The 25137-nt window shown below is 54.2% G+C and overlaps 2 protein-coding genes and 1 pseudogene across 2 annotated transcripts; all 3 read left to right on the top strand.

The window, feature by feature from the left end:
- The first annotated feature begins 376 nt into the window (after positions 1 to 376).
- On the top strand, positions 377 to 1635 carry LOC136786833 (feather keratin Cos2-3-like). Its single transcript, XM_066981774.1, has 2 exons — positions 377 to 490; positions 866 to 1635. The coding sequence occupies exons 1-2, from the start codon at positions 392 to 394 to the stop codon at positions 1190 to 1192; spliced, it is 426 nt and encodes a 141-aa protein (XP_066837875.1). The 5' UTR covers positions 377 to 391; the 3' UTR covers positions 1193 to 1635.
- Positions 1636 to 15205: 13570 nt separating this feature from the next.
- LOC136786831 (feather keratin Cos2-3-like) lies at positions 15206 to 16461 on the top strand (annotated as a pseudogene).
- Positions 16462 to 24403: 7942 nt separating this feature from the next.
- Positions 24404 to 24709, top strand: LOC136786738 (feather keratin Cos2-3). The gene has a single exon (XM_066981415.1). It carries the CDS (start codon positions 24404 to 24406, stop codon positions 24707 to 24709), a length of 306 nt encoding a protein of 101 aa, XP_066837516.1.
- Positions 24710 to 25137: the final 428 nt, after the last annotated feature.

The following is a 25137-nucleotide window of genomic DNA, read 5'->3' as shown; positions in this document are numbered from 1 at the left end:
CATCCCTGGGTCAGAGCAGGAGGAGGCAAAACAGGCCATCAGGTTTTCCCTGAGGGCAGTGTCAGGAGGGGTAGGGTCACAGGCAGGAGCTGGGTCACCTGTAGCCAAAAGGGCCCCAAAGAGCCCCTAGGGAGTCACCCAAGCTGACCTCATTTGCCTTTCCTGGACTCTTCCAGCACGTGAGCTGAGTCTTCTGCCCACACTGATGTGTGTTGCCTGGAAATACTTGGGCCTCCCTTCCTGCCACTCAGAAGTTGCCTTCTTTGGGGAAAGGGCATAAAGCAGGAAATGAAAAGCAGCATCACAGGAAGGCAACACACAGCCTGTATCATTAGGTGGGATGTTTTGCATGCACGAGTAGCTTGTCAGAAAACAGTCCCTGCTTCAAGGGATGCCTCTGGACATGGGGCAGCTAAGGCGCACTATAAAAGGCAGCCCATCTCCGTGCTCTCTCATCCACTTCTCTGGCCTTCTTCTCCTTGGGAACAAGGTGAGTGTGAAGCCCCTTCTTGTCCCCCTCACTCTCCAAAAGCAGATCTCAACTACATGGACCTCTCAGCTGTTATCAGCTGTGTTCCACGCCAAATTTTGGGGCTGCTGGTTGTGGGAGAGTCAAGGGGTAGAAGGTTTGTCATGGAGGAAGACTGGGCCTTTAGTATGATGGCTCCTGGGCTGGAGCCTAGAGTGTAGCCAGGCTCTGGTGGTTCTTTTTGGGCTCTGGCAGGATGAGGCCAAGAAGCCCTGGCACATCCCTGCACAGCCTCCAGCTCTCAGCCCTGCCTGTGCCTTGGCTCCCTCAGGGTGTGGTGACATGCTTTTCCTCATGCATGCCCATGTTCTGCTTCCTCCCTGCCCTCTCTCCCAGGTGCACCTCCTGCCCCCAGACATGTCCTGCTACGACCACTGCCGGCCGTGCCAGCCCTGCGGCCCGACCCCGCTGGCCAGCAGCTGCAACGAGCCCTGCGTCAGGCAGTGCCAGAACTCCACCATCGTCATTGAGCCCTCTCCCGTGGTGGTGACCCTGCCTGGACCCATCCTCAGCTCCTTCCCACAGAACACTGTTGTGGGATCCTCCACCTCTGCTGCCGTTGGCAGCATCCTCAGCTGTGACGGAGTCCCCATCAACTCTGGATGCTGTGACCTCTCCTGTATTACCAGCCGCTACTGTGGCAGCAGGTGCCGCCCCTGCTAAAGATACCAGAGTGCCCCAGACCAGGACCCCAGGAACTCAGAACATGCTGCTGGACAAAAATGGACAGATGAACAGACCTCATGCTGTTGTTTTAAGAGGACCTGACCATCTCTGGTTTGTCCTGTAAAGACAGGCAGGAAGGGGCCAGCCTGGATTCTGTGACAACATAACCGATGTATACCTATCCTGTTTTCCACACACTCTTGTTCTTTCTTTTCTTTCTTGCCCTCTGCTTTCCGTGAGGCCCCCAGAAACCAGCCTGGAGTGACCTGCTAGCCCCTCTCCACTTGTGGGCCAGGTAGATTGATGCCCTTTTGCAAATCTGCCATTGGAAAAGCTGAACAGATTTTTGTCTGCTCCTGCTGTGCTACGATCTCGGGGCCTCCTCTTGGAGTCACCTCATTTCCCTCCTGAGACTTGATAAACATTTGCAGCAACCCTGAGTGTGTCCCTGTTTGGTCTTTTCCTCTGAATACAGATGGCCAATGGAGAAAACCGTTCCTTAGTGGGAATAGGCTGGGGGCACTGCCTCATGCCTCTAGGCACTGGAATGCAGGACATACTGCAGCAATTCATCTTTCAGGCACTGTCTGTTGAAGCTGAGGAAGACATCCCTTCTTCTTCCACAGCCAATGGACACCAGTCCTTGACTTGTGACGTCTCCGCCTAGACAAGTGCTGTTGACATTGGAGGCCCCAGCTCTTGGGGAAGAGTGTTCCTCTTGCTTTGGGTGGAGCTGTGCTGGGAATGGAGGCTCAGACAAAGATGATCCCAAAGGACTGCAGAAACTGGGAATCGTTAATTGTCTTGGGGATTGCCCTCTATCTCTACTCCACTTTCACCTTCCTCCACCACCTGATCATGGGCATCATGTCTGGGCATGGAGAGCAGGTAGAGCTTCCCTGTGCATCCCCATCATCCTTCAGCACAGCATCTGGCATGGCCCAGCTGTTGCCAAGATGTGCAGGGCTGAGGGGATCCACAAGTTCGTACTGCTACCAGTCACATCAGGCCACACACTGGAGCCCCCAGTCCCTGTGAACCCAACTCCATTTTCATGAAAGCAGGCTCAGGAGAGGGACTGATGCCCAAACATGCCACTCATGGCTGCTCTGTCTTACTTTCTCTTCCCCAAGCTTGGGTCAACTTTCATCAGGCCCTGGAACTCAGAGGCCCCATAGGTGGCACAGCCCCTCTATGCTCCAGAAAAGACATTCTGTGGGTGCAGATATCCCACAGTCTCCGCTGAGACATAGCAGTGAGAATGGGACCTGAGTGTGCACTCAGCAGAATCTGTGTATGGGCCCTGAACGGCACAGGGCATGCACTGGCCCAACCACAGGGCACACACTGGGGGATCTTGTCTCAGGCATCAAGCTCCTCTGTCATTCCCAGAGCCGTGAGGATGAAGTGGCCCTTGTGCTCCAGGCAGCACCGCTGCTCCCCAAAACCAGGCCAGGGCCTTCCCACATCTGCACACAGCTCGGGGCCCTGTGGTGTGGGGGTACTTTGCTTTCACACAGACTGTACATGCTGCCAGTGCCACGGGACCAAGATGGAGGATGGGGCTATTGCTCCATGGTGTGAGGGTGGGGGGACCTCTCCACAGGCCAGGTTCTCTGGGAGGCAGTGCTGGCTCAAGTGGCAGCACAAGGGCAACAAGCATCAGAACCAAGCTCACCAAAGCCCAGGACAACAACGGCTCCCAGCTCTGGCCTGACCCTTCACCCAGGGTCTCTGCACAAGCTCAGGCCTAGCATAGCCCCGCCCCAGCTCTGCTGCATCTCCTCTAGCTTCAGGCAGGATTACCTGCAAATGAAACCACAGGTCTGAGAGTGTTTTCCGAATGCTTCTTGAATCCAGGCAGGCTTGTTGCTGTGACCACTTCCGTGGGGAGCCTTTTTGAGTGCCTTAACTCACTTGCCATGCACTGCTTAGTAAAGAATACATATATTGACAGAAACGTCCTCATAGAATGGGAACTGTGATGGGGTGGGAGCCATAAGAAGGAAATGTCTTGTGGTGAGTGAAAGACAAGGGAACAGGGAAAGTGTTTGGATACAGTCAAGGATCTTGCTCAGCATTATAGCCCCACAGGTCAGGCTCAGAAGAGGCCCAGCATGAGAGCAGAAACGGACAATGGTGTTCCTGGTACCCCCTCCGTACCCATGCTCCGAAGGAGAGCAGGAAGCAGAGTTTCTTTCTCATGACTGAGGTGTAATGCAATGCCTCGTGCGTGGCAATCGGAGAGCAACATTGTGAAGATGAGAAACTCAGTGATATCCTGGAGAAGGGGAAAAAATGTCTATGCCAGGCAGCTGGAAACACAAATGGTTCACCTGATGACATGGAAAGTCTCCAGTGTTTGGGGAGCAATGGTGGTGGAGTACAAGTTCTCCAAGAAGGTGAGCGGGCTGAGGAAAAAGTGCATTGGGATACTGGGGGGCTGGTCACTCCCCACAGTGACAAAGGGGGGCCATTCCCCATAGCCTTCAGAGGGATGAGGAGAAGGTAATGACAAAGAGGATGATGTGCCAGCCGGGATGGTCTGTTAAGCTCAGAAGAATGAATTCAGTCCCAAAGGTCCTGTTCTCCTTTGCCATGGCTCTAAGGTTTCAGAAGGGGATGATGTCAGACTGAGGTTTCATGTTGTAATAAGAGCAGCAGAAAACATCAACAAAAAGCCTTTTCCTTGCCTCTCATGGCCTCTCTTGATCTCTCATTTTCCCTTCATCTGCCCTCTCTCCCTTACACTCTACTTCCGTAGAGACAGCCATTCAAACAGCTGTCCATCCTTCTCCAGGCATCCACCCACCCACTCTTCACTTCATGACCCTCCTGGAAGTGAGCTACAAATTACAGTCTTTCATTAGAAATATTAATGTTTTATTTTTTTTATTTCATCTTTGAAAAGAAATTTTAATATTTTTTTTTCATTGCTAGTGGAAGATTTCTTTGTGTCCCACAGTGCAGTATTACATTCAATAATTTTCTGCGTAAAAGAAGCTACCAAATCATAGAAGTTCCAGCCAGACAACAGAAATACTGCTATACACTATCATCAGTGTCAACCCAGTGATTTTTTTTCAATCAAAGTGAAGAGAAATTAAGCTTCAGAATATTGCAAAAGAAACAAGAAATAAATGAAATTTTAGAAGTATTTTTATTCTCTACATTTCCCAGTTCAGCTTTTTCTGAACAGGTTCACGGAAAGCTCAGAAGAAGATGATGAGAAAGAAGTTTTAAATGCTTTCCTTAGTGGAACATTTTTATTCCAATATTAATTGCATCATTCCGATTCTCATCCTGGAATTTAACAGCTGTTTGATCAGCCCCAGCAATGTTCCCAGACAAGAACAGGAGGGAAGGCATTGTTCCTGCAGAGGTGTTCAATGTCTCCAGAGAATCCTTGGGGCAATGATCTCGGGGGTAGATCAGACCCCTGCTGAGACAAGGCTGAGGCTGGTGCTGCCTTCCCCGAGAGCACAGAGGAAAGAGGGCCCATGGCTGCCCCCTGCTGGGAGCTGCCTAGGCCAAGCTTTTCTTTCTCCAGGTTGCTTCAATTCTTGCTCTTGCAAGCAGACAAAAGAATTTCCTCAAGTCTGAGGACATCAAAACACCACATTCAGCATGCTTTGTGAGACAGAGGAAGCTTCACCAGCACAGCCTCGTTTCTCCTGTCTGGTCTCGGCATTTTCAGCCTACAGGACACCCAGCTTGTCCCAGACATGCAATCCCCCACTGCCGCAGGAGCTGGTCATTATGACACTGCTCCCTGTGCAGGGGCTGAGGATGATCACACATGCCTCCAGCTCCCCTGAGGAGACGTCAACGAACTCAGTGGGCTGTAGGTCTTCATTTATCTCTTGCTCTGATTGCTTACTGTGATGAACATGGAGAGCTCTTGGGCCTTTGGCACTAAGGGCTGCTCTATTTGTTCTGTCCCTTAGGCACAGGCTTTGGACATGAACTGGCTGAAGGTCTGGAGAAAACCTGGTGGCTGGGATGCAAATCCAATTTATTGACTGACTCATTGAAGAGAGAGAAGAACCCTGCAAATCTCTGTCAGAACTACTTCTAGGTGTCTCTGGGCTGGGCTGGCCAGGGCTTGAAGCAAGCTCCTTTAACACGGGCTGGCAGGAATTTACTCACCTTGGGGCTGAGGGGCTGAGAGCCAGCCCCTAGGGCAGTCTTATCTCCCAGCAGGCTCCGCCCTATTCTGTCAGACTGGGAAGAGAGGAAAGTAGAGCCCTGCGGTCCAGGTCAGCCAGTGGGGTCAGCCCTCTCTGCTCAGCCACAGACACCAGCCCGTTTGAGAAAGAGAATATGGCTGTCAGCTCTTGGAGTGAACAGGGGAAGCAGCGCAGCCAGGGGAGAGCTGAGGGCCCCATCCCAGAGCTCTGCCTTGCACACACACTTCCCCTCCCCATCCGGGGTTGTTGCTCAGCCAGGGCAGCTCCCTGCACCAGGGTGTCACTCACAGCACAGAGGTACAAGGCGCTGTCAGAGAGCTCAACTCCCTTCAGCCGCAGAACACTGTATTTCCCATCAGTGTTCAGCTCCGTGGTGAAACGGTCCTTCTGCTTGGTGCCCTTTCCTGCTTGATAAGAAATCAGCTGAGGGGATTGTCCCTTCTTCTGCTGGTACCAGAGCAAGCCTCTGAAGTTGGAGGTCTCGTATGTGCAATTGGTCTCGAATGCATTTCCCTGTTTCACGGTGACTTGTCTTTCTTCCTGGGTGACGGACACCTGCCCCATGGTTTCTGGAAGAAAGAGAAGGTCAGCAGCTCTGTGGGGAAATCTCCAGGCAGCCAAACAGGAGTGAATTCAGACCTATGGGAGATAAGTCTCCCTGTCCTTTACTGGGCTGAAAGGTCCTGAGGCCTGGGCACAGCAAGGTGGTTTGGGGTCAGCTCAGAGCTCCCTGGCCAGAGCGGACCCTGTGAGAGCTGTGCTGTGTGCCTGCTCCTCCTGCCTGCTCTCCTTCTGCCCAGAGGACCAGGGCACAGCCTGTCATGCCTGGCTTTGTGTGCTGGGTCCAGCATCCTCCAGCAGGTTGAGGCGCCCATGCAGCTACTGGGAAAAGGTTCAACCTGCTTCCTCATCCCTCTCATCTCAGTGGCCTCTAAGTCCCACCAATATAAACAAGGCTGAGGTGAGTGGTGGCAAGAGGGAGCCATGGCTGTGCTGACAAGCAGGAGGACATTGGAGACCATGGCAGGAACATATCAAGCAGAAGACAGACTGGACACCCTGGTAATGTCCATGGGAGGAGAGCTTTAATGTCCCTGTATCCCCATGGACACAATCCGGCTGTTTCTATAGGAAAGGGAGAAATGAGGGACTGCAGAGACTGATGAAATCTTCTCTGGTGACAGTAGGTGGACCAGAAGAGAGAGACAGAAAAGAGATGGAATGAAAGGACGAGAGAAGCAGGAGAGGTCTCTTCTGCATCTCCTATTTACAAATTTCGAAGAATAACAGCATCTTGAAGGAACCGGTCCAAGAACCAGAAACGGGAGCCAACATTTACCAACATTTTCCCTGTGATTCAAGAGTTGGTCCCCACATAAACATGGTAAGGCTGATGAGGGCTTCCTGGGGAAAGAAGATTTATGTCTTGATTAAAAGCCAGCACTTACCCAGCAGTTGCCCCAGGAAGGCAGTGAGGACGAGATACCCGCGGTGCATGCTGAGAGCAACCCTCCTGTTTGCTGAGGGAGAGAGAGTCAGAAAAGCACCTCCCAGCCCCGAGAGAACAGAGCTGCCGGAAATGACTCTGCTGGGGGAACAAGGGGAGATTCAGTGACGAGAAATGTTCTGGTCTGACTGTGCCCCAAATGCTCCCTGGGGTTTCTCCCTCCTCCAGCAGGAGCAACCCTTGAGGATTGTCACAGTCAGGGGTCCTGGGAACTCTGGGGGCCACATCAGGGGAAGGGGCTGCTCTCATCTCCTCTCCCAGAGGGGTCCTCACCTCCTCAGCTACAACTGCCTTCTCTTCTGCACACGCACTGTTTGGCCATGGCTGATGTCAGGGCAGTCTTTGCCACTGAGCTTGTTCTTTTTACCCTGGGGCCCTCAGGTGCATGGGGATGTTCCTATTTCCTGTGTGAGGAGAAGACACCTCGATTTCTCTCCCACATCCCCAGAAAGAAGGGAGGAACCATGCTACGCAGCAGCCCAGGGTTTCTGGCTGTGTCCTGTTCTGGTGGGATAACGTAGCATTTGCAAGAGGAACGGGGCTCCAATGTGGTGTGGGATGTCACAAGCCCAGAGGGGACAAGGACAACCTGTTCCATAGGGTAAGGGGTGAGGAGTCAGCAGGGAAAAAGATGTGGGTTCAGTGGGTCACGTGCACTCACACTGGTGGGCCACAGCGGGCACCCACCCACGGCCACATCGCTGGCAGTCTGCTTCCCTGATGCTTGGGCCCCCTCTATCACCACCCCTAACACCTTGTCTGGCTTGGCAGCACCTGGCTAGTTGTGTTGTCTTCCCCCATACCTCCCTCAGCACACCTCAAACGTGGAGCTCTCAGACACCCAAAGGAATGACACTCCAAGCCCTGCAGACCCCAACTGTTCCTTTTATACCCCCCAGGCAGTGTGAACTTTTCTCCCTCTCTCAAAAAAAATTTACCGCACGAAGCAGTGAATCCTCTTCACTGCCTGTGGAGTCCTGATACAGAAGGAGATTGTTCATGGAGAAGCTTGGGATCTGCATGGCAGCTCACCTGAGTAGCCACAGAGCTCTGCTGGGCTGTACAGAGCTGTGCTGTCCACATCCTTTGGCACGTGGCAGTGAGCATGTGGCAAGTCTGCAGGAGTGAAGCAACATGTTGTTTGACGAATAGAGTTGTCCATTTCTAAGAAGAATTACACAAAATCCCAGAAAATCTCCAAAGATAACAATGCCAGTGAATCTCAGCAGGAGCAGGATCTGCAGCGTGTGCCTTGCCCTGACAAGTGGTCTGTCTTATGTTCCTTTGGTGAACTCCACTGCAACCACTCCCTCGCTCCCTCTGCTCAGAAGAAGGGGAGAAGAAAGAAATTTGATATAAGGGAAAAGTAAGACAGAAATTAAGCAAGGGCCACACGGAAGCACAGGGAGAAAAGAAAATTATTCTCTATTTCCCTTCAAAAAGTGATGTCTGACCATCTCCTGGGAAGCAGGGCCTCAATACTCATAGCGGTCGTTTGGGAGGACAGATGTCTTCATAATGAGAGCTCCCCCCTTTCCTTCCCCTTGGGCCTTTGGCACTAAGGGCTGCTCTATTTGTTCTGTCCCTTAGGCACAGGCTTTGGACATGAACTGGCTGAAGGTCTGGAGAAAACCTGGTGGCTGGGATGCAAATCCAGTTTATTGACTGACTCATTGAAGAGAGAGAAGAACCCTGCAAATCTCTGTCAGAACTACTTCTAGGGGTCTCTGGGCTGGGCTGGCCAGGGCTCGAAGCAAGCTGCTTTATCATGGGCTGGCAGGAATTTACTCACCTCGGGGCTGAGGGGCTGAGAGCCAGCCCCTAGGGCAGTCTTATCTCCCAGCAGGCTCTGCCCTATTCTGTCAGACTGGGAAGAGGGGAAAGTAGAGCCCTTCGGTCCAGGTCAGCCAGTCGGGGTCAGCCCTCTCTGCTCAGCCACAGACACCAGCCCGTTTGAGAAAGAGAATATGGCTGTCAGATCTTGGAGTGAACACGGGAAGCAGCGCAGCCAGGGGAGAGCTGAGGGCCCCATCCCAGAGCTCTGCCTTGCACACACACATCCCCTCCCCATCCGGGGTTGTTGCTCAGCCAGGGCAGCTCCCTGCACCAGGGTGTCACTCACAGCACAGAGGTACAAGGCGCTGTCAGAGAGCTCAACTCCCTTCAGCCGCAGAACACTGTATTTCCCATCAGTGTTCAGCTCCGTGGTGAAACGGTCTTTCTGCTTGGTGCCCTTTCCTGCTTGATAGGAAATCAGCTGAGGGGATTGTCCCTTCTTCTGCTGGTACCAGAGCAAGCCATTAAAGTAGGAGCTCTGGTATGTGCAATTGGTCTGGAAGGTGTTTCCCTGTTCCACGGTGACTTGTCCTTCTTCCTGGGTGACGGACACCTGCCCCATGGTTTCTGGAAGAAAGAGAAGTTCAGCAGCTCTGTGGGGAAATCTCCAGGCAGCCAAACAGGAGTGAATTCAGAGCTGTGGGAGATAAGTCTCCCTGTCCTTTACTGGGCTGAAGGGTCCTGAGGCCTGGGCACAGCAAGGTGGTTTGGGGGCAGAGCTCAGAGCTCCCTGGCCAGAGCGGACCCTGTGAGAGCTGTGCTGTGTGCCTGCTCCTCCTGCCTGCTCTCCTTCTGCCCAGAGGACCAGGGCACAGCCTGTCATGCCTGGCTTTGTGTGCTGGATCCAGCATCCTCCAGCAGGTTGAGGCGCCCATGCAGCTACTGGGAAAAGGTTCAACCTGCTTCCTCATCCCTGTCATCTCAGGGTGCTCCAAGGCTCAACAGTACAAACAAAGCTGAGGTGAGTTGTGGCAAGCGGGAGGCCTGGCTGTGCTGACAAGCAGGAGGACATTGGAGGCCATGGCAGGAACACATCAAGCAGAAGACAGACTGGACACCCTGGTAATGTCCATGGGAGGAGAGCTTTACTGTTCCTGTATCCACTTGGACACAATCCAGCTGTTTCTACAAGAAAGGGAGAAATGAGGGACTGCAGAGACTGATGAAATCTTCTCTGGTGACAGTAGGTGGACCAGAAGAGATAGACAGAAATAAAAGGACAGAAAGTACAAGAAAAACAGGAGACGCGCCTCAGGTCTATCCTCTCTGCATTTTCTTCTCATTTTGAAGAATAACAGCATCTTGAAGGAACCAGTCCAAGAGCCAGAAACGGGAGCCAACATTTACCAACATTTTCCCTGTGATTCAAGAGTTGGTCCCCACATAAACATGGTAAGGCTGATGAGGGCTTCCTGGGGAAAGAAGATTTATGTCTTGATTAAAAGCCAGCACTTACCCAGCAGTTGCCCCAGGAAGGCAGTGAGGACGAGATACCCGCGGTGCATGCTGAGAGCGACCCTCCTGTTTGCTGAGGGAGAGAGAGTCAGAAAAGCACCTCCCAGCCCCGAGAGAACAGAGCTGCCGGAAATGACTCTGCTGGGGGAACAAGGGGAGATTCAGTGACGAGAAATGTTCTGGTCTGACTGTGCCCAAAATGCCCCCTGGGGTTTCTCCCTCCTCCAGCAGGAGCAACCATTGAGGATTGTCACAGTCAGGGGTCCTGGGAACTCTGGGGGCCACATCAGGGGAAGGGGCTGCTCTCATCTCCTCTCCCAGAGGGGTCCTCACCTCCGCAGCTACAACTGCCTTCTCTTCTGCACACGCACTGCTTGGCCATGGCTGATGTCAGGGCAGTCTTGCCCACTGAGCTTGTTCTTTTTACCCTGGGGCCCTCAGGTGCATGGGGATGTTCCTATTTCATGTGTGAGGAGAAGACACCTCGATTTCTCTCCCACATCCCCAGAAAGAAGGGAGGAACCATGCTACGCAGCAGCCCAGGGTTTCTGGCTGTGTCCTGTTCTGGTGGGATAACGTAGCATTTGCAAGAGGAACGGGGCTCCAGTGGGGTATGGGATGCGAAAAGCCCAGAGGGGACAAGGACAACCTGTTCCATAGGGTAAGGGGTGGGGAGTCATCAGGGAAAAGGATGTGGGTTCAGTGGGTCACGTGCACTCACAATGGTGGGCCACAGCGGGCACACACCCACGGCCACATCGCTGGCAGTCTGCTTCCCTGATGCTTGGGCCCCCTCTATCACCACCCCTAACACCTTGTCTGGCTTGGCAGCACCTGGCTAGTTGTGTTGTCTTCCCCCATACCTCCCTCAGCACTCCTCAAATGTGGAGCTCTCAGACACCGAAAAGAATGACACTCCAAGCCCTGTAGACCCCAACTGTTCCTTTTATACCCCCCAGGCAGTGTGAACTTTCTCCCTCTCTCCAAAAAAATTTACCGCAGGAAGCAGTAAATCCACTTCACTGTGTTGTTGTGTCTCCTCCCACCTTCATCTGCACCTCCAGCCTCCTTGGTGGAGGGTAGCGTGAGAAGCTGAAAAGTCCTCGACTTCGTCTAAGCACTGTTCTGCAACAGCCAAAACATCTGTATCTTTGGCTGATAATTCCCTTTTCAACCTTCTGTTTTCTTCCTCTAAACTTCCAGCCCATTCCTTCTCAATTTTCCACGTTGCAGCTAACAACCAGCACACTCCTTCCTTCCTTTTGTCTTTCCTTACCATACACGCATCCTTCCATTTATTAAATTCATTCCCTGAGGCATTTGGATTGTGGTGTATTGACCTTAGCCACTCCTGCTTTGCATCTTGCCATCCATTTCCAAGAAAACCCTTCCACAGTGTGGCCCATTTATCAAGGGAACCATTCCTTATTCTAACACAAGGATCCTGCTGACTACACCCAGGTCTGTCTCCCAACACTACAGAGCACTGGCAGGTTCTTTAGGGATCCTTGGCAGAAGGAGGACTGGCCACAGGTTGTGGTTATAACTAGAGATTTATTATTACATAAGAAATTACTAGAAATACTAAAAATTACTACAAAATCCTAAAGATTACTACAAATAAATTACTAGTTGAATTACTAGAGTGATAACACTAATGCCCTTTCTCACCACAATGGTGGGTGTCTCCACATGCTGGGGCCAGTGAGAGGGAGAGACAAGGGTGCAGGGGTGCACCTTAACAGCCCCCTTCCACATTATGGATATTTGCCTTACTGTTGGTTATGCTAACCACACTGCCAGGCATCAGGAGCAGGGGCTGCCACTCACACCTGGCTCACCACAAGCCCCACGTGTCCTTGCTGGGCAGGCTCAGCTCAGAGCTCCATGCAAACTGTGATGAGAGGGAGCTGCTCCTCACAGCACCCGCACCTTCCTGTATAAAGCTGCATGCTGCAGGCACCAGTGTGGGCTCAGTGCACACAGGTAGACAGCGCTGTCCTGGAGCTTGGCATCTTGCACGTGGAGAAGCACCTGGGAGTTCTCCATGGAGAGCACAGAGGAGATCCTCCCGGAATGCACATGAGGCTTGAACTTGCTCACCTGCAGCAAGAACTGAGGGGACTGGGTCGGGCGCTGCTGATACCAGAAGATGTAGAAAGTAGAGCTGCTGGTGGAGAAATTGCAGTGCAGAGTTGCATTGTGTCCCACCTGGATGGTGGTTTCTTGTGCAAACTGCAGCACAGAGTCCTTCTGTGCATGACCTGCAAAGCCAGAACAGCATTTCAGCACTGCTTGAAGGTGTGTCTGTTCTCCCCCTTTCTCTCCTGTGTCTCTCATTTCACCAACTTGCTCACTGTCTCCTCTCTCCATCTCCCTTTTCACGGGTTATAAAATGCTGAGCTAAGTACACATGCACACTTCTTTCTGCGGATGCTGTTTAATTCCCTTACCCAAGTCTGTCAGCTTACTGACTTTTTAGCAGTACCTCACCAGGCTTTGAGTCCATACATACCTATCAACAATGCATGTAAGAATGCTAGGCATCTGCAAAGGAAAAATGCAGATGCTTATTCATCCCTGTACACTCGTTGCCCCTGACATCTTTCAGACCATCTCCTGTACTGGTCTGCAGCCCCTGCTCTCCCTACAGAAAACACTTGCAGTTCTTCCAGGGAGGCAGGACTCCAATTTCCCCCCTCCAGAAATGATGGGATGCCATCTTGCCCCTAGCTTGCCCTCCTGAAAGTCACATCTCACCAAAGTCTGACAGTGCCATCAAGGCTGCCAGAAAAAGCAGGACCATGTCACGCGCTCGCCTTCACAGGGTGCCCACGGAGTGCCCGGAAAGAGGGAGCTCAAGCTTGCGAGTTCACTTCCCCCTCTGCCAGCTCAAAGCAGCCTCTGAACCTCAGCACAGAGGGCGGAGCAAAGCTCTCCCCCTGCTGCTCCTTGGGGCACACCTCTGCCACAGCAAGGCTCTCAAGAGAGGGATGGGCCAGTGGTTAAAGCAGTCAGAAAGGAATCCAGCCAATCTTTGCTGTGCCCCAGGTTCCCCATTGCCAGTCACAGGTTCTCCAGCACCGCGAGCTTCACACTTGTGCCGTTAGCTCACAGCTGCAGGCCTGTGAAGGCTAGGACATTTCACTTGGTCAGCGGTAAGGCAAAAGGACACCAACATGGCCACTGTGTGCTTCCCTCTTTTTGCCCCTTCTGGCAGGTGGGCAGCCCCAGCAAGGGGCAAGTGTCCCCAGTGGTTTCCCGCTGCTATCCTGTACCCGGCCAGACACAGAGGCCTGCACCCAGCTCTGCTGTCAATGGAGATGGGATTGCCTCCCCCCCCTCCATCCAGCCCCCTCAGGAGAGCCACACTCTCCCTCTGGCAGGGAAGGACGCCCCACCACAGCCCTCTGCTCAGCAGTCAGCACCTCTGCACACACAGACAGGAGTGAATCCTGCTCCAAGGGCACACCTTCAACGGCGCTGACTAGTGCAGCAAACTCCTCAACGCCTCAGTCCTTTGGCAAGATCCAAGGTTCCAAAAGGTGTCACTAGAGGCAGTGTCCAGCACAGACATTTGTGGCATTGCCAGGACGTCATCTCAGCGCCAGAGGTGCTGGATTTGGGCTGGGACAAAGCCTGTACAACAAGCTCCTGAAACGAGACCACTGCAGAAAACGGAGGAAACCCGACGTGGCTGTTCCGATGCTCCCTCGGGCCCGTGCTGTTTAACTCCGGGCCCTGCAAGGGGACTTCCAAGCACCGGCAGCGCCCCCACGTGGCTCCGGCTGTGGCTGTGCCCCCGCCTCGCCCCCGCCCCACCTGCCCGGCCCCACGCACTGCGGGGCACCCCCTGACCCCCCCAGCTCCGCAGGCCGTTGGCTGCCTTTGCTGCAAGGGCGCGCTGCTGGCTCGTGTGTGGCTGGGTGCCTCCTGCACCCAAAACCCTTTCCTGAGGCTCTGCTTCCTCGGCAGCCAGCCCCCACCCCGCATTACTCTGGGGGTGCTTCCTGCCCAAGAGGAAAATCCTTTTCTTTGCTCCTTTGCACCATCCTGAGGCTCTGGTCAGCCCCCCTCTCCAGCCTTCCTGCATTCTCCGAAGCCCCCTTGTGACCTACGCTGTCACCACCTGTGTGCCCCGGTTGGGGACCATGCACAAACTGGTCAGGGCCCTGGGAAGGCCTCCCAGGAACTATGAACATGGTGTTTGGTCGTCAGCCATGCTGAAGCACTCCAAATGCTGAGCATCTATCTGGCGCAAGCGGGGGATCAGTTTACTCTTGGCACTGTGTGATCCCTTTGCTGTGAAATCCCACACAGGGAGGAGCGACAGCTGCCCCCTGTGCCTTCAGGAGAACCAGCCTGACGTGGGCTGGATGGGAATCTGTGCCCTCTGCGATGCATTTCTGAGACAATGCTGGCAGGCCGTTATAGACAGGTGTGAGGAGATGGGCCTGGCTCCGGCACTGACTCCCAGGAGGACCTGGCAGTGTCCAGGGGTGGAAATCCCTCATGATAAAGGGGAAACAAGGACACACGCATGTGCTCATCTATACCTGCATGGAGTCATGCACAAATCTGTGCACCCACGTGCGTTCACACTAAGCAATCTGCACACAAGTTTTCACAAGACAAGAGCAGATGTGTGAACACAAGCAAGCAGGCCCTCAGGTGAGTGCACAAGGTGAGCCTGTGAGGAGAGGTGCTATATTCTGGAATGGTGGAATTGAGGATCCTGAGCACAGCGAGGAGGAAGCACAACAGACTTCATGCACTGGACTTCTGGAGAGCAGACTTTGGCCTGCTCAGACATCTGCTTGGAAGTGTACCATGATACAAAGCCCTGACGGGGAGATGGGCCCAAGAAGGCTGGTTAATATTCAAGGATCACCTCCTCCAAGCTCAGGAGCGATGCATCCCAACAAAGACAGAGTGAGGCAAAATGCCAGGAGACCTGCGTGGATGAACATGGAGCAACTGGCTAAACTCAAACATGACAGAGAAGGCCATAGAAGGTGGGAGCAAGGACAGGTAACATGGAAAGAATACAGAGACATTGTCTGATGAGTAAGTTAGGAGAGCTAAATCTGCTCTAATTAGATTAGAGAGCTTATCTCTGCTCTGCTTCACTGAGACCCCACCTGGAGTGCTGTGTTCAGCTTTGGGGCCCCCAGCATGAGAAAGATATAGACCTGTTAGAGTGGGTCCAGAGGAGAGCCATGAAGATGATCAGAGGGGACCCGTCCAGCACTTCCGGTGAGTCTTCTGCCCTCACTGATGCATTCCTGCCCTAGAAATCCTTGGACATTTCATCCCAGCACTTTAAAGAAACCATTGCTGTGGAATGGCCATGGCCTAGATCTGGAAATGAAAAGGCAGCAGTGCAGGAAACCAACACACAGACCATAACATTTGTTGGAATGGTTTGCATTCAAGATGAGCTTGTCAGAAAATTGTTACCTCTGCCAAGGGTGCCCCTGGGCCTGCGGCAATGAAGTACCAGTATAAAAGGCAGCCCAGCTCCGTGCTCTCTCATCCAATTCTCTCGCCTCATCCTCCTTGGGAACCAGGTGTGTCTGAAGCCCTCTCTCCTCCTCTTCTGAACTAGAAGGGATCTTGCATCAATAGACATCACATCTGATGGTGGTTCAGTGCTATGCTGGGTCTTGGAGTTCTTTGCCATGGGAGAGGGGTGGAGGGAGACATTCTGTGTAGAGAGAGGCTGGGACATGGTGCTGAGGCAGCTTTTTGGATTACGCGCTACGGGATTGTCTCATTGGTTCAGGCTGCTCTTTGAAGGGCCCTGTCAGGACAAAGCGATGAAGACCATGAGCCTCCTGGCAGAGCCTCCACATCCACCCTCAGCAGTTGTCTTGGCTCCTTTGTTTTGGGTAACAGGGCTGCTCCTCACCTACCCACGCGCTCTGCTTCCTCTCTGCCCTCTCTCCCAGGTGCATCTCTAGCCCCCAGACATGTCCTGCTACAACCAGTGCCTGCCATGCCGGCCCTGTGGCCCGACCCCGCTGGCCAGCAGCTGCAATGAGCCCTGTGTCAGGCAGTGCCAGAACTCCACCGTCGTCATTGAGCCCTCTCCTGTGGTGGTGACCCTGCCTGGACCCATCCTCAGCTCCTTCCCGCAGAACACCGTTGTGGGATCCTCCACCTCTGCTGCCGTTGGCAGCATCCTCAGCTGTGACGGAGTCCCCATCACCTCTGGCTGCTGTGACCTCTCGGGCATTTCCAGCCGCTACTGTGGCAGAAGGTGCCTGCCCTGCTAAAGCCACTGGCCATGGCCCTGGGGTTCCAGCACGACCATGGTGCTGGACAATAGAAGGAGGAATCTTCAGGCCCTTGCTTGCAGAATGACTGACCTTCCTCACCAGAGGAGGTAACATTGGCAGGAGCCAGACCAGAGGCTACCCCGAGATTTCTCAAAACATGCCCCATGTCTCTCCTTCCATCCCTCCACCTACCTCCTTCTCTCCCTTTTCTTTGTGTTCTTCTTCTCCCATGGGCTGTGGGGCTCCTCAGAGACCGCCCTCCCACTGCGGTAACAGCAGACACATGCCCTGCATGATCTGCGCCATGGGCAAGGGACGCTGTCTCTCAGTTGGTCCTGGTGATCCCTGCACTGAGGGGCCTCTGCTCAGAGTGACCTGCTTTTCCTCTGTACACTCATTAAAGATTTCTGCATCCCAGCCTTGGCTGTAGATGTTATTTTCCCCCCGTGTATGCCCTCTTGAGCTGCCCAGGGAGAATGGTTTTGCCCTTGCTGGATACAAGATGGGTGTTTAAGGAGCCTCTTCCCTACTCCCAGAAGAATGGGAGGTTGCGACACGCTGCAGAGGGTCCTCTCTTGGGCACTGCCCCTTGCAGCTGCAGAAGACATCCCTGGCTTTCACAGAGCAAGGGGCAATCTACCCTTGCCTTGCAGCGTCTCTGCCCACAGCTCCCCCTGTCCTGCAAACAGAGAGCACAACCTCTGCTGTCCTCACGGGGAAAAGCTACGAGTCTGTGGGAGGCTGTGGAGGCTGAGCACCCTGCAGGCTCTTAGGAACGGGCTTCCTTTTGCTCAGGACAGTGCTGTGCTGGGTAAGCAGGTGGGGACAGAAGACGGATGGCAGATGTGGGGAATGGGTGGAATAAGTGCAGGGATGCCCCACTGCTTCTACTCCACCTTCATCTCCCCTCTTTTGCCCCACCTCAGGGCTATGGCCAGCACACATGGGCATGTGCGGCAGGAACATGTGTCCCATGAGGCCCAACTGCCCCCAGCACAGCACTTGGCAGGGCCCAGGTGGTGGCACACATGCAGGGCCGACCCCCTTCACAAGTCAGCATTGGTGTTAGCCGTAATGGACCATACACGGCAATCTCCAGTCCCTGAGGACCCTGCACCCCCATGGGCTGGGTCAGTGCAAAGACAGCAAGCAGTTTGCATGCCCCCACGCTGCTCTGTGGTGCCCACTTGCCCCCAACCATGCAGCAGCTTTCCTCAGGCCCAGGACCTGCACTCACAGGGACTTCCTCACATTCCTTTCCACTTTTCCTGACCGTTTGGTTTGCTCCTGCTCAAGCAAGAGGTTGTTTCTCTGTTTCTTCTTTCCGTTATGTAGAGGCTATCTTCAGGATGTTTGCAGTGCTCTGGTGCCCAGCTGCACTTCAAGGATGCCCATTGTTTCCAGGCCCAGTTCGACTGCTGGCAGACATTTTTCCTGTCAGTGCTTTGCAGCCCCCTGATGTCTGCAGTTTCTCATTAGAGCCTGGTTACCTCTGTAACAGCTCCCATCAGCAGGGCACCCTGTCCCTGCTCGATTACAGAGCTGTTTCCTTAGAGATCCACGTATGGCCCTGCTTGGTACAGCCTTGTCATGTCCAGAAGGAATCAACCATGCAGGCAAGAGAGAAGAGCCAAAGGTGTGCTGGGGTAATCCCGTTTGTTGGGATGGCCCATTGCCCTGGAAGGGCTTGGCCTGTGTTGCAACTCAATACAGGACTGGTAGATCCTGGAGACATTGGTTTCTTAATTGCCCTACTGTTTATTGCCTACCTTCAATGCCCCAGGAGACAGTATATCAACCCTGGGTGAAGTTCTGGGCACGTGTCATTGGAAAATGGATAAAACTGTGGGTGGGATCTGCTTCTGTGTTTGCACAAGGCAGCTTAGCTTGGATGAGACACCCACTAAGCTGAGCAGTCCCCTTTGCTGTGAAATCCCTCATGTGGAGCTGCCCCTTTGCCTTCAGGAGAACCAGCCTGACGTGGGCTGGATGGGAATCTGTGCCCCCTGTGATGCATTTCTGAGACAATGCTGGCAGGCCTTTACAGACAGGTGTGAGGAGATGGGCCTGGCTCCGGCACTGACTCCCAGGAGGACCTGGCAGTGTCCAGGGGTGGAAATCCCTCACTGACAGGCACTATCAGGAGCCTCACAGCAGTCTGCTTCTCCTATACATCCCAAAGTGGTCGATGGACAGCCACGCTGAGGCACTCCACACATTGTTACCTTGAATTAAACCAGGAACCCAAACTGTCCTGATACAGTCCTTGTTGGGGCCTGAAGTTGGCAGTACCAGAGGGTGATTGTTGCAGCGTGAGGAAAAGGAGGGCTCAGGAGATAGGAGCTGTGTTTCAGTGCCTCTTCCCTGGACACATTTCTGCCAGGCTGGTGCCATCTCCGTTCAGCTACACCCAGGCTCCAGACCCTTTCAGCAGAACTGGAGTGCCTTGGAGGGGCCGGGCTGGCGGGGGAACCCCCGGGGCTGCGGGGCGAGGTGGTCCCGGCGGGCGGAGCGGCAGCGCCCCCTGGGGGCTGTGCCCCTGCCTCGCCCCCGCCACACACGCCCGGCCCCGCCCGCCACGGTTCCTGCCCGGCCGCAGCCCCGGCTCCTCTCCCCGTGGCTCTCAGGGCGCAGTAATACACCGCCGCGTCCCGAAGCCGGGGCTGGGCGAGCCACAGGGCGCTGGACCGGCGGTCTGCTGCCACCCACAGCCACCCCTCCGGGTCTGACACTGGTCTGGAGTCTTTGGGACTGCTCACGAGCAATGCAGGTCCTTGGCCCGGGAGCTGACGGTACCAGTGGATGAAGTCGCTTGTTTGGATGTTGGGGTGTGAGCAGGTGATGTTGATGCCGGTGCCATCCCTGGTCTCTGCCCACGGCTCCTGCTGCACCTGGGCTCTGCCTGCAGCCACTGCCAGGAAGAAAAGGAGGAGAAAACTCAGAAAAGGGCTTTTCTACTACTGAAAATGTCAGGCGGAGGGGGGAGGGGGATGGAGAAGACGAAAACGGTTGACAGCTGACGGGAGCATTTTCTCAGAAGAAAGCACACAAAGGCATTTCTCCGGGAATGGTTATTTGGGGACCAGGTCGGAGCAGGGCTGTTTGGAAGGAGGGTCCGAGCCGAGCCAGGAGGAGAAGGGAAGCAGGCAGGAACGAGTGGGGGTGTGCCGAAAGGAGAGGAGGAAGGCAGGGAGCAAGGCAAGGTGGGAGGGAACGGCCGGCTGAGCTCGCTGGAGGCAGACGGGACGGCTGCAGAGGGAGGACAGAGGGGAGCAAGGTCCGTGAGAAGCCGGCGGGCCAGCAGCGAGGGCAGCCCCGGCCCCCCGCAGCCCCCGTCCCGTCCCCGCCGCCGGCAGCCCCGCGCACCCAGGAGCACCGCGGCCAGCCCCGCCAGCCCTGCGGCCCGGCCCTGCCGCATCCCGCCGCTCCGCCGCCCGCGCCGCGCTGCCCCCGCCAGCCCCGGCTCTGCTCCGCCCGCGGCGCCTCCTCCCCGCCGCCGCCGCCCGGCGCCGCCAGCTCCGCCCCGGGGCCGCTCGGGGGCTGGCCCGGGCTGCGAGTGCTGGGCGCCTGGGGGCGGGCAGGGCTTGGGCTGCTGCCAGCGGGGCTCTGCCCGTCCTGCAGCCCAGCCCGGGACGCGGAGGCGAGTGCGGGGAAAGGCTGAGGCAGCTCCTTCGGCACGGGAGAGGAGAGGGGAGGGGAAGGGAGTGGGAGACTTGGTGCATGGAGCAGGGCATCACAGCCCTGGGGAAGATGGACACCACTTTGTTGAGGGAGACATTGGCAATGGATTGGGTTTAGAAGAGGGAATGTAGCCCCCGGCATGATACAAGTGCAGCCAAGGGAGAGTGAGCAGACAGTGTCTTGTGTCTCCTCACATGTCTACATTCAGAGGGAGACCAGGAGCACCCTGCAGGAGCTCAAGGAGGACAGGAAAACTGGTGGTGCTGTTGTAGTCAAGCAGCACAGCAGTCCAGAAGCTCTCTGCAGAAGCCAGCTGCATGAGAGATAGCGAATCCCAGAAGAAGCTGTGATTGTGTAGGGCCAGAGCAGGGCAAACGAAGGGTGAGCGCCACTTGTGCCAATGAGGGGAGCAGGAGCTCAGACCACAGGCCTCCCACCAGACTGGAGTACTGCAGTGGGTGGCAGATGCACACAGCTTGGTCCTAGGCCATGAGTGAGAAGAGGACATCCCAGTTTAGGCCCACTAGTGGAGGCAGAGGAGCCAGAGCACACAGCTGGAAAAGTAAATTGTCCTATCTGCAGAGAAGGCATCTAAAAGCATAAGAGGCATCCTGACCAAGACGTGGCACATGTCAGTGAATGGGAGGTTTCCAAAGACAAACTACATGGAACGATGCAAGGGCTGGTTGGGCTCCACCATCATGAGTGTATTCCCAGTCTGGATCAAGAGGTAGATGGCTGAGTCCAGAATGAAGAGCAGTAGCTCTCAGCTCTCAGACAAACCCAGCAGCAACAAAAGAAACCACTCTGTAGACCTTCCCCTCACCCCTGTGGGAAGATACCAGGGGCAGGAGGAAGGAGGAGATGGAGTTGCTGCTCAGGACTCATGGTCTTCCACCTCTTGATATCTTCCGAGGAAAAACACAGCAGGGCCTCAGCAAGCCAGGATGTTCCTTCAGAGACAGGAGAAAGTGAGATCAGAACCCTGGAGTTCAGGAGAGCAGCATTTGCTTTCTTCACTGTGTGCACACGTACCTGTCTGTGTGTGCCCAAATATACTTCAGTATGCATTCAGGAGTGTATGTGAGTGCACCCATGAGTTCATGCATCTTTTTAGATGAGCATGAGCATTTTACAGTGTGCATGAGTGCTGTTCCCTCCACCCACTTTTGATGTCATGAATGATATCGGTATGTGATCAAGGGTCACAGTGGGAATTAATAGAAACAGTGATTTTTCAACAGCATCCCTCCAAGGCTGAGATGTGGTGACTGTGCATGTTGCCCCAGGCTTCCTGAGCAGTCCGAATGAGAGGTCATCTGAGAAACCCTCCAGAGGATCACAGGCTGCACCTCCAGCACGCACGTAGTCCAACCCTGTGTTCAGAGCGGGTCTCATCAGATCAGGTTGCTCAGGATCAAGTCCAGGCAAAGTCTGAACTCTTCCAAGGATGGAGCTCCCCTAGCATCTCTTTGGCAATCTGCTCCAGGCCTTGACCGCCTTCAGGGTAAATAGGACCCATGATCCTCTGGTTCAATGCCACTTCTGCCCAAGGTTTCAGCCCCTGCATGACTCAGCTCCAGGCCCATGAGTCACAGAAGTATGTGTGGCATTGGTTTCCCCATGGGGGACCCCTGTCCCACCCCAGACACCACTGACACCACACCAGCAGCAGATCTACGTAGGGCTGGGCCTGCTTGAAGAGGGCAGGATTTCTCAGCCTGTCTCCCTGTACATAAAGCTAACACCATCCTTTTGAACTCTCTAGCCATGGGGAGTGCAGCTGTGTCCTGGCCTGGAGAAGCAGGGAGGGGTGACTGCCACCACGCTCTTACACTCTGAATCTTGTGTTACAGAATTGAAATAAGGATCCAAACTGTTGTGGGCCCATCCTTGTTGGGGACTGAAATTGGCAGTGAACTTCCTAGGGTCGGGAGGCAGTGGGCTACAGATACAGAAGGCCGCATTTCATCATGTGTGCTGTGGGCACTTCTGGGCTGGGTTTGTTCTGTGATTGTTCAGCTGTTCTCAGGTTCCTTCTTGCCCTGGCTGCTCTCTGGAGCTCATGGACAGAGCAGTGGAGAATGCCCTGAGGTGACCAGCCCATTTTCTTGTGAGGGGGGCCACACAGTTCTCACAAACACACACCTTCTCTTGCACACCTGCGTGGAATCATGCAAAACTGCACCCACAGACACTTGCACAAATCCAGCACACAGGCTGTCGTAGTTTCACACTGATGGCCAACTAAACTCCACCACACAGCTCTCTCACAGCCCCTGCTGAAAGGAAGATGTGGGGAGAGAATGTGATTTAAGCTAAAGGGCTTAAAAGTTGAGATAGTGATAATGTAAATATATGAAAAAGGAAGAAAAAAACAAAAACCAATGAGCAAAGGCTTTTTGGAAACAAATTGAGAGAAAATTATTCTCCACTTCCCATCAGCAAGTAATGTGTTTGGAAGCACAGACTCAATATGCCCACCCCTGGATTTCCTTCCCCTTTCACATCTTCACTGCTGAGTGTGACATCATCCAGTACGGAATATCCCTTTGGTTGGTTTAGGTCAGCTGCCCTGATAATGTTCCCTCCACACCTCTTGCCCACCCCCTACCTTCTGGCTTTGGGGGGCTTGGAGAGAGTCCTGATGCTGTGCCAGCACTGCTCCACTATAGCCCCAACACTGGTGTGATGGCAATGCTGTTCTAGCTCCAAGCGCAGAGCACAGCATTCTAGGGGCTGCTGTGGGGAATGTTAACTCTGTCCCAGGCAGCCCCAGTACAGGCAAGTGCCCACAAGAGAGGAACCTGTGCATGAACGTGACACAGCGTGCAGCAGAGATTCTGGACAACATTTGGTCAAAGTACATGGTTTGATGTGGTAGAGAGGGGAGGTGGACTGGGAGCCTTGCAGAAGGCACTGGAGCCAGGGCTCTTGACAAGACAACGTCAGCTTTCTTGGGCCTTGCACTTAAGGCCTGAGAATCCCATTTGTTAGCCTGAGTAGCAGTGGTAAGGGAAAGTGCTGGAGTGCCCCTACTGATCACTGGTGGGTGTCATGACAGAAATAAGCTTGCATCATGTAAGGAGGAGGTGTACGATTTTATTTATTTTTTAAAACAATAAATGAAAGGCATGAAGTTATGGGAGTGAAGAAGGAATTCTCTATGGACAGGATCTGCACTGAGTGTCTTGGGAAAAACCACCCGGCTCTGTCCGATGCTGGTAGAAGGCAGGGTCACCTGCACATGAAAGGTTTACTTTCTGTCTACATTCATGTTCTTATTCCTTCTAACTAAAACAGACAAGGTCCTGTTGGGCCTTTCTTTTGGGATCCAGAAAGGGCCCTGCACAACCTCTCCCCTTATACAGACATCCCTGGGTCAGAGCAGGAGGAGGCAAAACAGGCCATCAGGTTTTCCCTGAGGGCAGTATCAGGAGGGGTAGGGTCACAGGCAGGAGCTGGGTCACCTATAGCCAAAAGGGCCCCAAAGAGCCCCTAAGGAGTCACCCAAGCTGACCTCATTTGCCTTTCCTGGACTCTTCCAGCACGTGAGCTGAGTCTTCTGCCCACACTGATGTGTGTTGCCTCGAAATACTTGGGCCTCCCTACCTGCCACTCAGAAGTTGTCTTCTCTGGGGAAAGGGCATAAAGCAGGAAATGAAAAGCAGAATCACAGGAAGGCAACACACATCCCGTATCATTAGGTGGGATGTTTTGCATGCACGAGTAGCTTGTCAGAAAATAGTCCCTGCTTCAAGGGATGCCTCTGGACATGGGGCAACTAAGGCCCAGTATAAAAGCCAGCCCAGGTCTGTGCTCTCTCATCCACTTCTCTGGCCTTCTTCTCCTTGGGAACAAGGTGAGTGTGAAGCCCCTTCTTGTCCCCCTCATTCTCCAAAAGCAGATCTCAACTACATGGACCTCTCAGCTGTTATCAGCTGTGTTCCATGCCAAATCTTGGGGCTGCTGGTTGTGGGAGAGTCAAGGGGTAGAAGGTTTGTCATGGAGGAAGACTGGGCCTTTAGTATGATGGCTCCTGGGCTGGAGCCTAGAGTGTAGCCAGGCTCTGGTGGTTCTTTCTGGGCTCTGGCAGGATGAGGCCAAGAAGCCCTGGCACATCCCTGCACAGCCTCCAGCTCACAGCACTGCCTGTGCCTTGGTTCCCTCAGGGTGTGGTGACAGGCTTTTCCTCATGCATGCCCATGTTCTGCTTCCTCCCTGCCCTCTCTCCCAGGTGCATCTCTAGCCCCCAGACATGTCCTGCTACGACCAGTGCCGGCCGTGCCAGCCCTGCGGCCCGACCCCGCTGGCCAGCAGCTGCAATGAGCCCTGCGTCAGGCAGTGCCAGAACTCCACCATCGTCATCCAGCCCTCTCCTGTGGTGGTGACCCTGCCCGGACCCATCCTCAGCTCCTTCCCACAGAACACTGCTGTGGGATCCTCTACCTCTGCTGCCGTTGGCAGCATCCTCAGCTGTGACGGAGTCCCCATCAACTCTGGGTGCTGTGACCTCTCCTGTATTACCAGCCGCTACTGTGGCAGCAGGTGCCGCCCCTGCTAAAGATGCCAGACAGTGCCCCAGACCAGGACCCCAGGAACTCAGAACATGCTGCTGTACAAAAATGGATAAAAGAACAAACTTTGTGTTGTTGTATTAAGAGGACCTGACCATCTCTGGTTTGTCCTGTAAAGACAGACAGGAAGGGGCCTGCCTGGATTCTGTGACAACATGGCCGATGTATATCTATCCTGTTTCCCACACACTCTTGTTCTTTCTTTTCTTTCTTGCCCTCTGCTTTCCGTGAGGCCCCCAGAAACCAGCCTGGAGTGACCTGCTAGCCCCTCTCCACTTGTGGGCCAGGTAGATTGATGCCCTGTTGCAAGCCTGCCATTGGAAAAGCTGAACAGATTTTTGTCTGCTCCTGCTGTGCTACGATCTCGGGGCCTCCTCTTGGAGTCAACTCATTTCCCTCCTGAGACTTGATAAAC

The sequence above is a fragment of the Anser cygnoides genome, chromosome 22, assembly GCF_040182565.1.
Source record: "Anser cygnoides isolate HZ-2024a breed goose chromosome 22, Taihu_goose_T2T_genome, whole genome shotgun sequence".
Lineage (NCBI taxonomy): Eukaryota > Metazoa > Chordata > Aves > Anseriformes > Anatidae > Anser > Anser cygnoides.
This window is presented reverse-complemented; position numbering and strand designations above follow the sequence as displayed.

Coding starts and splice junctions, on each gene's coding strand:
- LOC136786833 (XM_066981774.1), top strand. CDS start 392: ATGCCTCTGGACATGGGGCAGCTAAGGCGCACTATAAAAGGCAGCCCA. Junction 491..865: donor TTCTTCTCCTTGGGAACAAG/GTGAGTGTGAAG, acceptor CCTCTCTCCCAG/GTGCACCTCCTGCCCCCAGA.
- LOC136786738 (XM_066981415.1), top strand. CDS start 24,404: ATGTCCTGCTACGACCAGTGCCGGCCGTGCCAGCCCTGCGGCCCGACC.